Source organism: Sardina pilchardus, chromosome 22, assembly GCF_963854185.1.
Source record: "Sardina pilchardus chromosome 22, fSarPil1.1, whole genome shotgun sequence".
In the NCBI taxonomy this organism is placed as follows: domain Eukaryota; kingdom Metazoa; phylum Chordata; class Actinopteri; order Clupeiformes; family Clupeidae; genus Sardina; species Sardina pilchardus.
The window spans coordinates 29,135,773-29,148,624 of record NC_085015.1 but is presented as its reverse complement, the minus strand read 5'-3'; the positions used below and the strand labels follow the sequence as shown (position 1 = coordinate 29,148,624).

Here is a 12,852-nt window from a genome sequence, read left to right as displayed (position 1 = left end):
GTACACACATGAATATTCACATTCTTTCTGGATTGGCAATCTCATTGTATTTTAGGGTAATAGAGACCCAATGTCCTCATACGAGGACATCGTTTTTCTCAAAAACTACTTGATGTACAGAGGTGAAAATTTTTTTGTATGTTTATGAAGCCCTACTAAGCCAAAATAATTGAGTGAAATGAAAAATGCATTCAAATTTACATCCAGGGTCTCAGGAGGGTATAGGCCAAAATCACTACACTACACTACATTTGTATTATTCATGAGAGCATTTTTTATACAGAGGTCTATCACAAAGTGATTGATAACATTCAATATCTTTAATTGAAAATGCTGGAACACCAAAGTAACCCTGAAATTAACATTACCTTATTACATACCTTACCATACCTTAATGGGTAAAGCTGAGGGAAAAGTAGAGGTCTAGGGAATTTTAGGTTTGAAGAATCATGGGCCAACGGGCTGTAAGAAGAAAGAGTAGGCCTGTTCCTCATCTCTCAATTACATGTCCATCTGGTGCCGTGGTGAAGGTTATTTTTAAAGCAACACGAAAGAGTTTTTTGTACCTTAACCCGAGTCTGAATCCCCCCCTGGGGATTTTAAAAACTGTTCCAAATTTACATCTCAATCTCTGCTAGTTTTTTTTCCTAGAAACATAATTTATAAGTGACACCATCAGAAACTTTAAATCAACTAGTTTCCACTTTACTCTCATATAATTATTGTGGAGGACCTCTAGAATATAACCATATGTGCCACTTTTGCATTAGATGTTTTTAGTTAGATTAAATATTTAAAAATCTCAAGGTATAGCTGACTGCCTCAAAGTGCGTGAAAAGGCCCCGGATCTCCCAAATGTTAAAATAATGTTTCCAAAATCATTTCAGCTGTTCATCAACTCGTAACAGGGTGAACGGCACTTCTGCTTTCACTCTGCGTCCCTCTATTGGCTATAACCGCACTATGTAACTTAACCAGATCGGGTAGCGTATTTGTAGTTTGATGAAATGAGACATAAGAAACTACAAATTTGACTTGCTTCAATACATAAAATCATGCAACATACTCCACCTTGTCTGTGGACGTCGCTATTTGCTGGATAAACAAATAGCTAGCGTATTACAGATATGCCCCAATTATAAACAATTTGACTCAACTAAGTGTAGGTATCGGTGTAAGATACGGTTACAGCACAATCATTCAACAATTACCAATTATTTGATTACTGATCTGAGCACAGCTTTTGCCCTGGATCTCACCACAGTCAAAGCAATTTCCAGTATGGCATTAACAGGGTGGGATGCATATGGTGTAGATAAAAAGATCTAGGACACAATCGGGTGAAAGAAAAAAAGGCTAGTTTCAACAACAGATACATTCTCCTTAAAAGCATGTATTCCAGGGTATTAAATACATTTTAATTTTTTATGAAATAAAAAAAATCCCCAAAAAGGAGGCATGACAACATCTCTATATAGGTTTTCCCTTGCTTTCGTGACCATTCATTGGCTTGGAGGAGTATGATGTCTGGTTTAAGTCCAAGAGTGATCCACTTTTCAATCTTCAGAATAAGGTCTGGATGAATACGATGGCAGTGGCCATCCTCTTTTAAAAGTGGGTTGTGCCCACTGTGATCGTTGCACGTTCTCTGCACAACCACTTTCAAACCTTTATGATCATTTCTGACTTTGAATGAAACGTACGCTTTGCATCCAGTGACTCTTTGGCTTTTTACAGACACAGGACCAGACCTTGCACAGTGAAACAAATACTGTAGCATCACCTTTTTTGGTCACTGAAACTGGAATAGCATGTTTTCCTGAAAGATGCTGTGTTTTCTTCATTATGAATCTTTCTAATATGTGCCTGTTCATCAACTTCTTTCAGAAAATGGATATGAAGCTTGGTGTTTTTCCTTCTTTCCCTCTTTTTTTCTTCTTTAAAAACTGCTTCCTTGATTATATCCTCCATCTCTGAAATGCACACAACACAAAAATACCACTGTCAGTTACAGAGTACGCTAACTTAAAGGTAGGGCAAGAAATGTTTTCTTGGAGCACTTTACTATATTGATATAAGATCCCATTCACACCGGGATTGCGGCCAATTAATTGAATACTCTGACAGGGTATACATATTGAAGTCTAGTCCAAGCAAAGGGTCAACAAGAAAACATTGTTCTGTTAAAGGCTAACTCTTTACTATCAATGTTTAGTCCAACGCATATAAGCAAATAAACTGGCACAAATAGTTAATGATAAAATGTTGCTCCTGGGTCAACATGGTAATGTTAGCCCAGGCTCAACGAGAAAATGATGCTCCTGGGTCAACATGGTAATGTTAACCCAGGGTCAATGAGAAAATGTTGCTCCTGGGTCAACATGGTAACGTTAGCCCAGGCTCAACAAGAAAATGAGTCAACATGGTAACGTTAGCCCAGGGTCAATGAGAAAATGTTGCTCCTGGGTCAACATGGTAATGACGGCCCAGGATCAATGTTGGTCCGGGTTGATCAATGATGAACCTGTACTAACATTGCCTCAATAGCACCCTCCGCAGATCAAAAGAAGTATCAACTCTTAATGTACACTAAATAAAGATTTTAGCCCACTAATAAGAGACTAATCGGAGAATAGTAGTCCAAAATCTGTGCTTCTAGCCAAGTAGCCTAACTGACTAAATCTACATGACATTGCAAATTCAAACATATTGAAAGGTTAAAATAAAAGCTTGTGGTAGTTTACAAATTGCTATTAACAAGCTCATGCTAAAATTTCTAACAGCTATTGAGGAGTAAACAAACATACATGTCATTACAATATTGCCTGAATTTGACTGAACACTATGCTTACCATTAGCAGCAAACTGATATCTTTAGATATGGGCTATAACGAAAAGGTGAATTGAACTCGAAAACTCCTTACTAAACTGGCACCAAAACAACATAGTTCTTACAATAAATAATTTTGAAAATGCACATTGAGTCTCTTATTTTACATGGGAAACAGAAGAAACAGTGCAATGACTTACCTACACAGAGCTGAAAAGATGTTGATTTCGGGAGGGAAATTTTGAACGGGGTGAAGTCGCACATTGATGACATCACATAGCAGTGATTGGTTAACAGAGTTGTTGGACCTGGAACAACTTTAGGGGTGTTGTCCCTGGAACAACGGCTACTTGAAGAAATCAGGTTCACCGCGGTCGGCCAGTGTCGGAGTCGACCTGGATCGTCGGACGACATGCCCAGGTGCCCTGCACCACCGCGGGGGATGGTTGTGGCTGTGGCTGGGACTGGCGGGGTGTCGTTGTCTGAAAACGCTTGCTCGGCCACTGGCGTGCGTGCTTAGCTGGCTGTGGTGAGTGAGAGCGTTGTGCAGTAGCCGAAGTCGAGGCCGACGGGGCAAGTCTGCGGGGGAGGAGGTAGCTGAAAGCCTCGTTCTCTTTTTTCTTAGACTCACAGCGGGTCTGCTTAGCCTGGACCGCTGAACCGAACAACCCGCTGGGGTCCACAGGGGCATCCAGGAAGGCATGCCTATCCTTGTCAGGGACCTTAGACAGATTGAGCCAGAGATGTCGCTGGGCTACCACTGTCGGCCCCATAGCCCTCCCGACGGCCTGGTTGGAGCAGCGCGTGGATCTCATGACGAAGTCCATCGTAGTAAGGATCTCAGTCCACAGGTCTTTCACTGGTTTTCCCTCTTCGAGGGCTGCACCCACCTCAGCCTGCAACTCAGCCACATAGGCGAGGAGCAGCGACACAGTGTTTTGAGCTCGGGCTGCCTGGCCAAGAGCTTTGTAGTTCTTCTCCAGTAGCTGGGAGGTGAATTTAGGCTGCTTGTGCGGCAGTTGAGAGGACACGGTTAAGCCCATGTTGGTGTCCGGAGCCAGGTAGGACGCCAGTGACTGTTCAGCCCTGGGACAATCCAGCAGCCCCCTCTCGGCGGCGCCCTCCATCTCCGTTAGAGAGCCGAAACCACCGATGACCACCCGGTTAGAAAACGGTTTGCCCCAGGCCTTCGTCACGTCGTCCAGACAGTCCTGGAACGGGGAGACCGAAGGCTTGGGTGCAGGTGATGGAGGGGGGAGGAAATTCCCATCTAGCCTGTTATTCACAGGCGTCGGTGGCAGACGCGGCCACTTGACGCCAAGCCGTCTAGCAGCGCGTTGGCACGTGTCAAGGAACAGCTTGCCCGCTGTGGTGTGAGACTCCGCCGTAGCAGGCGCCTCCATAACCGACGCAGCAGTCGAGGCCGGTGCGGGCTGAGAGGGGGAAAGGCAGTTCGCCGCCGACACACTCCTCCATTGCTCCATCCTCCTCAGAAGAGTACTCCAGCACTTCCAGAGCGGGGAGTGGCATCGGAGATGGACGCGTCGCGGAGGAGGCTCCTTGCGACCCAGACCAGGTGAAGAGCTGAGCCTCGTCCCCCTCGCTCATTACGAGTTCGGAGAGTAGGGGGTTCGAGTCGGGAGATTGAGTCCAAAAATCATCAAACCGGCGCTGTAGTGTTCTGAGCCCGAAGCGAGAACAGGCAGCGCATCCCTGCGGGTTGTCCAAGGCCTCTCGGGCATTTTGGAGCCCCAAGCGGAAGACACAGGCGGTATGGGTATCCTTCCTCTCAATCGAATGGCCACAAGCATTGGGGCAAGGTCGAAGTTTAGGACGTACCGCAGAATGCATGGCTTAATTTAAGCAGTGGCAAAAACATCTAGTTATACAGAGTAGCTAGCGGAGAAGCGGGCAAACGCGGCTAGGCTCCAGGCGAGCCGAAGCGGCCAGATATTCAGAATTTTCCTTTTTCTTGTTCTTTTCTTTTCTTTCTTTCTCTTTTTCTAATGTCCCGACGTTTCGTGGGGTTGAGTATAACCTCTTCCCCAAGGAAACAGTTAAGCCGGAACACTCGAAGTTATAGATTTCGTTGGTGTGGGTAGTTACTCTTCAGTTATGGCTTCAGCGAGTCTTGAAGAGTGAAAAATGTGATGAGGAGTGAGCGTCACTGTAATTTATTGTAGGTAGGCGGGGCTACCTGTGAGTGACAGCTCACTCCGCCAATAGGCGTGTTTAAAAAGGCTTCAAGAGCGGTCACGCGAGGGCGCTATCCCTTAGAGCAGCGTTTCTCACTGTGGGGCGCAGAGACATGCCAGGTGGGGCGCGAGCTGACGTGAAAAACCGGAGATTTTTTTTTAAATCTGTAGCCTATGCCTTCCTTTATTGATAATTGCGAGAATGCACCTCCATCTCACAAAACACACACAAACAAGGTAGGCGTAATATAGACTCTTGTATCATTGACCAGATGAAAATATTCGTCTGTCCTGGAACCATAGTTCGAAAAAAAATGATTGACTTCGGCATTTTAATTGCAGCGGAAACAAAACAAAACATGTTTGAGGCGAGCGCAGTGAAATTGAAGGATATCTTGGCTATCTGTCCAACGACACAATTGCTGTTTTGCGATCTCGAAGAACAACTGCTTGACAAACGGAAACACTCATGTTTTGTCTTGCAAGTGGACAAGGCCACTGACAGCAACAAAGGTGGTTTAGTTATTGCTTATGTCCGCTTTGTTAACTTGACAGCGAGTGAAGATATTCTATTCTGCGAGTATGTCAAAAGTAGGGCCACTGCTGATGAGCTATTCAACATTCTCAACAATTAGTCTACCTGGCAGAACATGACATCAAATGGGAAATGTGAGAGACTTTGCTCGGATGGCGCACAGACGGTAAAATAAATGGTCTGCAGGCCGTGATAAAGAGGGTAGCGCCCGATGCGCAACGGACGGACTGTTTCATTCAGGGAAGCGCTCATGTCAAGGCCTGACCTGAATAAGATTTTGAACGAGGTTGTGAGATTGGTGAACCTTCATTTATAACACAATGGTAGCATATAGTTGGCCCTTTTTCTTTATTTTTGGAAATCAGCTTTTTTTGAAGCAAGGATGGACACCTTATCAATAACTGACATTATTGGTCATTGATTTAGATTTTTATTTTCTCTATTTTTGAAGTGATAATCTGTTGTCAAATGTTATTTGTTAGGCCTACTGATGTAGCCTATATTTAGCAACTGACATTATGTCAATACATTTTACATTTTTGAGCTTGACCTACTACTTTTTTAGAGCGATGATGGACAGGTGGGGCTCGAGAAAGCCCCCTTGATCAAAGTGGGGAATGAAAGAAAAAGTTTGAGAACCACTGCCTTAGAGTCACGGTCTGTGTCAAACGAGTCGACCGAAAGAGAACCCCGTAGGCAACAGTTAGCACATCAGCACATCTGTCTCGTCCTTAGACCTATGCCTTTAAAGCACGAGATACACCAACCCGACGGTTGGAGGAGTTGGATGGGGTTGGGAAGAAATCGGTCCGGTCTGGTTGCTGCACCTCGAAATGGCTACCCCTTGGCTTGCTTTGTTTGCTAGTGTAGCACAGGCTGGTTTGGTTTGTTTTTTGTTTACTACTAGGCTAGTTGTCCGTGCTGGTTGCAAGACGAAATGGCTTGCTTTGTTTGCTAGTCTAGCACTTGCTAGTTTTGCTACTACTAGCCTACTACTACAACAAGATACTTTCTTGGCTAGCGACACGTGTGAAATGTGTGTGCTTTGTTGATGTCCTGCTCACGAGACTAGCCACCCTAGCGCCCTTGGAGCTATCCCAGGGAGTGTTTTTCGCAGGCGCACAAAGTTTAAACGGTGGCGGGGTCGGTTGACGTCGCAGCGGTGTGTTTCGCAGTTTGTCGTCAGCTGATCTCAGTTAAAGGAGAATTCCGGTGTGAAATTGAGCTTAACTGTACCGAAACATGTTAAGGTGTACTCACACGTGTTTTAGACGCACTTTCACTCACCCCCAGCATTCCGAACTCCTCCGTTTTCAGCCTAGCTTACAGTAGGCTTGAATCTATTAGATTGGGCATTACGTAGCCTATGCAGCTAAATAGCTATTTTTAAACCATTAAAAAGGTTCCAAGTAGCTCCACACTGCATTGGTTGACTTCTGAGGGTCCTGACATTTAAAACGAGATACTTAGAACTTTGGAAGTGCACAGGAAGTTTATTAAAAAAGACTGTTTATTCAAGCAGTACCTTCATAGAATCTCTCCGCTGGGCGCCATCTTGTGGTGAAGTCGCGATAAGTCGACTGACGAGCACAAACGAACAGGAAAGACAGGGGGACATATTGCAAACATTTTGAGCTTTGTTACTCATCATGCTCATGTAGACAGTATAACTATATATTTCCTATGGAATTACTTTAGCAATATGTTCCCCTGTCCTTCCTGTTCGTTCGTGCTCGTCAGTCGGCTTATCGCGACTTGATTCCAAGATGGCGCCCAGCGGAGAGATTCTATGAAGGCACTGCTCGTAAACAGTCTTTTTTAAAATAAACTTCCTGTGCATTTCCAAAGTTCTCAGTATCTCGTTTTAAATGTCAGGACCCTCAGAAGTCTACCAATGCAGTGTGGAGTTACTTGGAACCTTTTTAATGGTTTAAAAATAGCGATTTAGCTGCATAGGCTACGTAATGCCCAATCTAATAGATTCAAGCCTACTGTAAGCTAGGCTGAAAACGGAGGAGTTCGGAATGCTGGGGGTGAGTGAAAGTGCGTCTAAAACACGTGTGAGTACACCTTAACATGTTTCGGTACAGTTAAGCTCAATTTCACACCGGAATTCTCCTTTAAGCACCCTTACGCGCATGGGAGAATTCCCCCCTTAGTTTTTAGTGTTTCCTCTTCATTTTGTATTAGTGTCCACTGCTGAACCTTTCTAGATAACTCACTGGTTGGCCACAAATCACCCAGAAGTAAGGGGAAATGGTTAACCAGTGTAGTGGTTTAGACTAAGCCATAAAAAGTCCCAGCCCATTATAATGAACTTCAGGAACATCAAAAAACACTATACTGAGATGTATCTATTCTCTGACAAGGATGCTTCAAAGGGCCTAATCATTGAAGACTCCACATTACCAGAAAAACTCAGACAAGCAGTGTGGTGGATGTCTCGGCTTAGCAGAGAAAAACAACAGCTAATTGAGCTAGGCAACTGTCTTCGAGCACAACTCACAGAGGCAGGACTGGAAGGTATATTAAGACTGGAAACAAGTTCCAACAATAATGATAATAATGATAATGATCATTGTTGTGGTGTTATTGTTAGCTGCCATGGATATACTCAATGTTGATTTATTTTTCATTGTACTTCAATGAAGAACTGGTCCCAACAACAAAAGGGCAAAGACAAGACCATAGTCACCTGTCCACCCTGGAGCACCTGCAATACCAACTCACTTCTCAGGTAATCATATATTCTATATCCATACTACATCTCATCTTTATTTAGTTCTCTCATCTCATTTACTGTGTTGTAAGTGAATACCCAGTTAAATCATTGTCGTCGAAGAAAGTACGTAATAAGATTAAAATACAATTTACTGAGTATTTTTTTATTATTTACAGTGAAAACTGCAAATAAAAGACAATCTTAGATGCATAGGCCAAAATCACTGCTAGCAAGGCTAGGCTCCTGGCCCTACACAATTATATCCCCGCCTACTTCACTGACCTCCTTGAAGTTTGCACCCATGCCTGCTCACTGAGATCCTGCTCAGCAGGCCGACTGCATGTCCCTAGTGTGAACCTTAGCACCCTGGGAGAGAGGGCTTTCAGCTACATCGCCCCCAAGCTGTGGAATTCAGCGCCATACTACATCAGACACTGTGACTCAATTACTGACTTAAAAAACAGACATAAAACATATCTCTTCAACAAATAGCACATCCATCAGATATGTACATTTGACAAACCCACCACGTGCCAGTGCTTTGTTGGATTCTGTATCCCTCAGGGATATGTATTTCAGTCTGGATAAAATGCCATTGTAGTCTAGCAGCATGTTTATTACCCTGTAGACCTGGGTTTGAGGCCAGGTAGGGTCACTGCTCTCTCCCATCGGTATATATGGTGTCAGAAGTGGGATGGCTTGGCATGAGACTATCCAAAGGCGTGCCCAATGTGAACTGTATGAGGGACCTCAAGGATAGGATGACCCCTGTGTGAGGGTAGGCTGAGTGCCATCACTACAGTTCAGTATGTATTCTGACTGCCCTTCCAACAAGTCTGGAAACATGGGACATGTTTAATGTTTTATAGTGCTTACTTATTCTTTAGATACGTCTTAATTAAATCATAGTTTTGTTATGTTGTCTGTCAGGAGTTACAGTATGCTCAAAGGGATCATGGCAACAAGCCACTTCCAATAATGAAGCCTTCTGTCTCTGAGAGTCAGCATGAAGACAAATATCAATCCTGTCAAACTAATCAATGGACACAGGTAAGCCAAAAATAAAAGCCTGAGAAGCTACATATAGCTAATCATTAAAACATATTTTGATAAGATGTCCTCAACTATTCCTGCAAATGTCTTATTTTACCCATTTCTATACCTAAGGATATTGTTTGCAGGAAAGACACCACCTCCACCTTGTCAAGTGCATTTAAGTCCTCCACCATTCCATCATCTCCCTGGATGTCCTCTGTTGACACAGATTGCTCTTTGCAAGATGTTTGGCACATATTGGAGAAAGGTCCGAGTCCAACTGTCCTCACACCCACAGGAAGTACTGACCAAGGTAAATAGTAACATATTAGACTTGTTTGTGTCACACATTGGCAGACAATGCTGTCAGTGTAGGAATTTAATTAGTAGGCAAAATTGTGCTTAATTGATAACATCTGCATTCTACACGCAAATATGGATCGATCAGTGCAATGCTCAGGTATACAGACTAAAGAGTAAGTTGTCTATACATTAATTCTCCTTCAAATCCACACTATGTTCTGAAAAAAACAAAGATAACAAAGATTTCTATTGAAAAATTACCTCTGTCATTGTGTTGGTATGTTGATGACGAGTCTCTACAGAAGGAATCTATTTGCATGCAAGACTGTGTGCAATAGCAGGATTCTGCTTGCTTTGTTAAAACGTGTGTGTGACCAGCAGAGTTCACATGCCTCTGCACTCACCTAGCATAGATTTCGGTAGATGTTCACTTGTCTGCCAAAGCCTATGAGACCGAATACGTCGACACAGACACCATATTTGAACAAGGGACACTTACTGGCAGAAGAATGGAGTGTAATGACAAGCTACAGGAGTTTTGGGCTTAAGGCCTTAACACTAGAAGCGCCGTGCCGTTCTGACCCACTTATACCTAGAAGCGCCGCGCCCCGGTCATTAGACCGCTTTGACGTCCTACTAGAAGCGCCGTGCTGGTGTGAACTACTTAAAGCAGTCTGAGGAAGTCTGAGGACTCAGCGGTCTTTTGACTCCTCAGACTGGGACGCTGTTACTTATACATAATGATAGCTAGATGGCGCTTCGTGCACGAATCAAATCGTTTGGTCATAAATTCAGTTTGCACTAAGCCATGTGTCATTCGTGTCAGTGTTGATAGTCTGTGGTTGTTTCATTATGACAGGCTACAGCACGTCAACTTGACTTTCAACTTTTTCATAGTATTTTATTTTTTATCTTTCATTTTTACATTTTGTATGCTACTTAGAAATGTTATTTATAGGCTATTTTAAAACGGAGGCATGCGTTGTGATTAGGAGCCTGACCCGACGGAACCGAGGGATGAACAATTTCAACCCAACACCGGTGTTGTTGGATATCGAGATCCGTAACATCGGCCCGCAGTTCAGGTTTGGGCAGATAATCTAAGCTCTAAAAGGAATGGGTGGCTAGTTCTAATTCACTCCCCAAATTCACTTCTATACATTTAATAGGTAGCCTATGTTCGTGCAGGGGGTAGTTGTCCTCAATGCCGCATAGGTGATGTCCTAAGTGAACTGGTTAGACGTGTGTATGGGGGAGGGGGAATGATCGCACAAGACAACTAGCCTATGCTAATTGCTCTTCTATTGAATGCCTCCATGTGCGAAGGTTTGAAATAGGCAATTTTTGCAATGGATAGTGTGTTATGTAGGCCTAAAGTGCTGCGCCGATCATCGGCCGTCTGTACCGTCTCTAAGCGTCGTTGTGCCTCTCCGAATCCGATGGAGACTGAACAATAATAATAGGCAAAAATAACTGAACTGAACAACTGAACTGAACTGAACAATAATAATAATAATAATAATAATAATAATAAAAACAATCGTCTTGCTCTAAAATGGGGTGTAAAAAATGACAAAATGTCATTTTGTCAAAATGGCAAACTGTCCTAAACATTGCGTTCGTTTTTGTGACTTATGAAGCATATCCGTGGTAAGTTGAGCAGACTGCTGTTTCATTGAAAGAGGGTAATAAGCATTTATCTCCTAGCCTGACGAGCCAGACCCACATCAAGATGTAGGGTCTGGACACTCACCGTAGACGGGGCTCAATCGGAGGGGTGGGATAAACAGTTGTCTTTGAAATTCCCTCCCCGCAATAGGATAACGCTAAACGAATCATCTTCTTGTTTTCAAGTAGCAGGATGCGTAACCTTCCCTCTCCACGCAATAGGATAACGCTAAACGAATCATCTTCTTGTTTTCAAATAACAGGATGCGTTACCGTCGCAACTTCTGGTCGCATGTCAGTCACCATTATGTTAAGCCCACCCACCGACTCTATACATTGGCCCGCTGGTGCTGGGGGTTCTCAGCTCCCTGGCTCGTGCCTAGACTGCCCCGCCAGCCAAATTACATTTGCTGCCGCTAGGGGCGTCTAGATTTCTAGGCTATTTATCTCCCTCTTCATTGACCAAAAGTCTTAACCATCCGTACAGCGTCAAGTGGCGCAATGCTTTCTCTCTCGTCTAGCATTCACTCGACCCGGGTTCAATTCCAGCCAGGAGTGGGATTCTGTAGCTTACATTGACTGAATTCGTTGACCGTTTTTCGACGACAACGAACAATTATTTTTCGTTAATGGTAAACAGTATTGTGATTTCTATCCGGACCTTGAAGAGGCGGTGTCGTGAACTTGGACTGTGCAGGAGGCGAAATCAGTGCAGGAGGATGGTTGCATTGGAATGGACAGATGCAGGGGTATCGTTCAAGTACAGCTCGCTGATATCAAGCCCTGCCGTTTGTTTATTCCAGATAGTTTGTTATTAAAAACCATTAACAAAAAATAATTGTTCGTCGACGTCATTGAATTCAGTCAATGTAAGCTAGGCCCACAAAATTTTGCTCAAGGCAGGGATTGAACTCGGGTCGGTTGATTGCTAAACGAGGGAGCTAGCGTTGCGCCACTTGACGCTGTACGGCAGACTAATGATCAATGGTCGGAGAGTTTTGGTCAATGGAGAGGGAGTTAAATGCTTATTACCCTACGAGCAGAGGTATCTGTTTGGTAAATCGATAGTAAATAGTGGTTTATTTACAGCAAATATGTAAGAAAATGCGTACATTAGTACATTATACAACTATAAATGTACGTAGCCTAGGCATAATAAGTAAGCTCAAATAAATCCATAAGAGAACTTTGCCCAAGTCCATAGTTGTATTGCCCACAGATGAATGATTTGGCCGAAACTAATTTAAATTCGACGAGTTTCATCTGTAAATAATTCATAAGAATCTCTTGCCAATGTCCTTTGTTAGTTGTGCGCAGATGAATGATTTGGCCGAAACTAATTTAAATAGGCTAGGCCTACGACGAATTTCAGCTGAAAATATTTTTTACACACGTAGGCCTATGCCTAATAGAACAACGTTGCAACGTTTTCAAAGCAAACTTGCATTTTACCACTGTAAATTGCCTCCATAGACTATGCCATGTAAATGAAAAATAGTTATTAAAATAAATCACATATATAATACATATTGCACATAAACCGCTCACAAAAAGTAAGGAAACT

The 12,852-nt window shown here is 43.4% G+C and overlaps 1 protein-coding gene across 3 annotated transcripts in view; it reads left to right on the top strand.

Moving 5' to 3' along the window:
* Positions 1-12,852, top strand: part of ccdc57 (coiled-coil domain containing 57) — a 205,147-nt gene that overhangs the window by 169,248 nt on the left and 23,047 nt on the right. For 2 of the 3 annotated variants that reach the window (XM_062526216.1, XM_062526217.1), the window contains exons 15-18: positions 7,930-8,083; positions 8,212-8,297; positions 9,213-9,332; positions 9,450-9,630. In XM_062526216.1, the coding sequence (XP_062382200.1) occupies positions 7,930-8,083; positions 8,212-8,297; positions 9,213-9,332; positions 9,450-9,630 (541 nt within the window). Of the gene's footprint in view, positions 1-7,929; positions 8,084-8,211; positions 8,298-9,212; positions 9,333-9,449; positions 9,631-12,852 lie in introns of those variants that run through there. The other variant, XM_062526218.1, reaches the window with a different exon arrangement.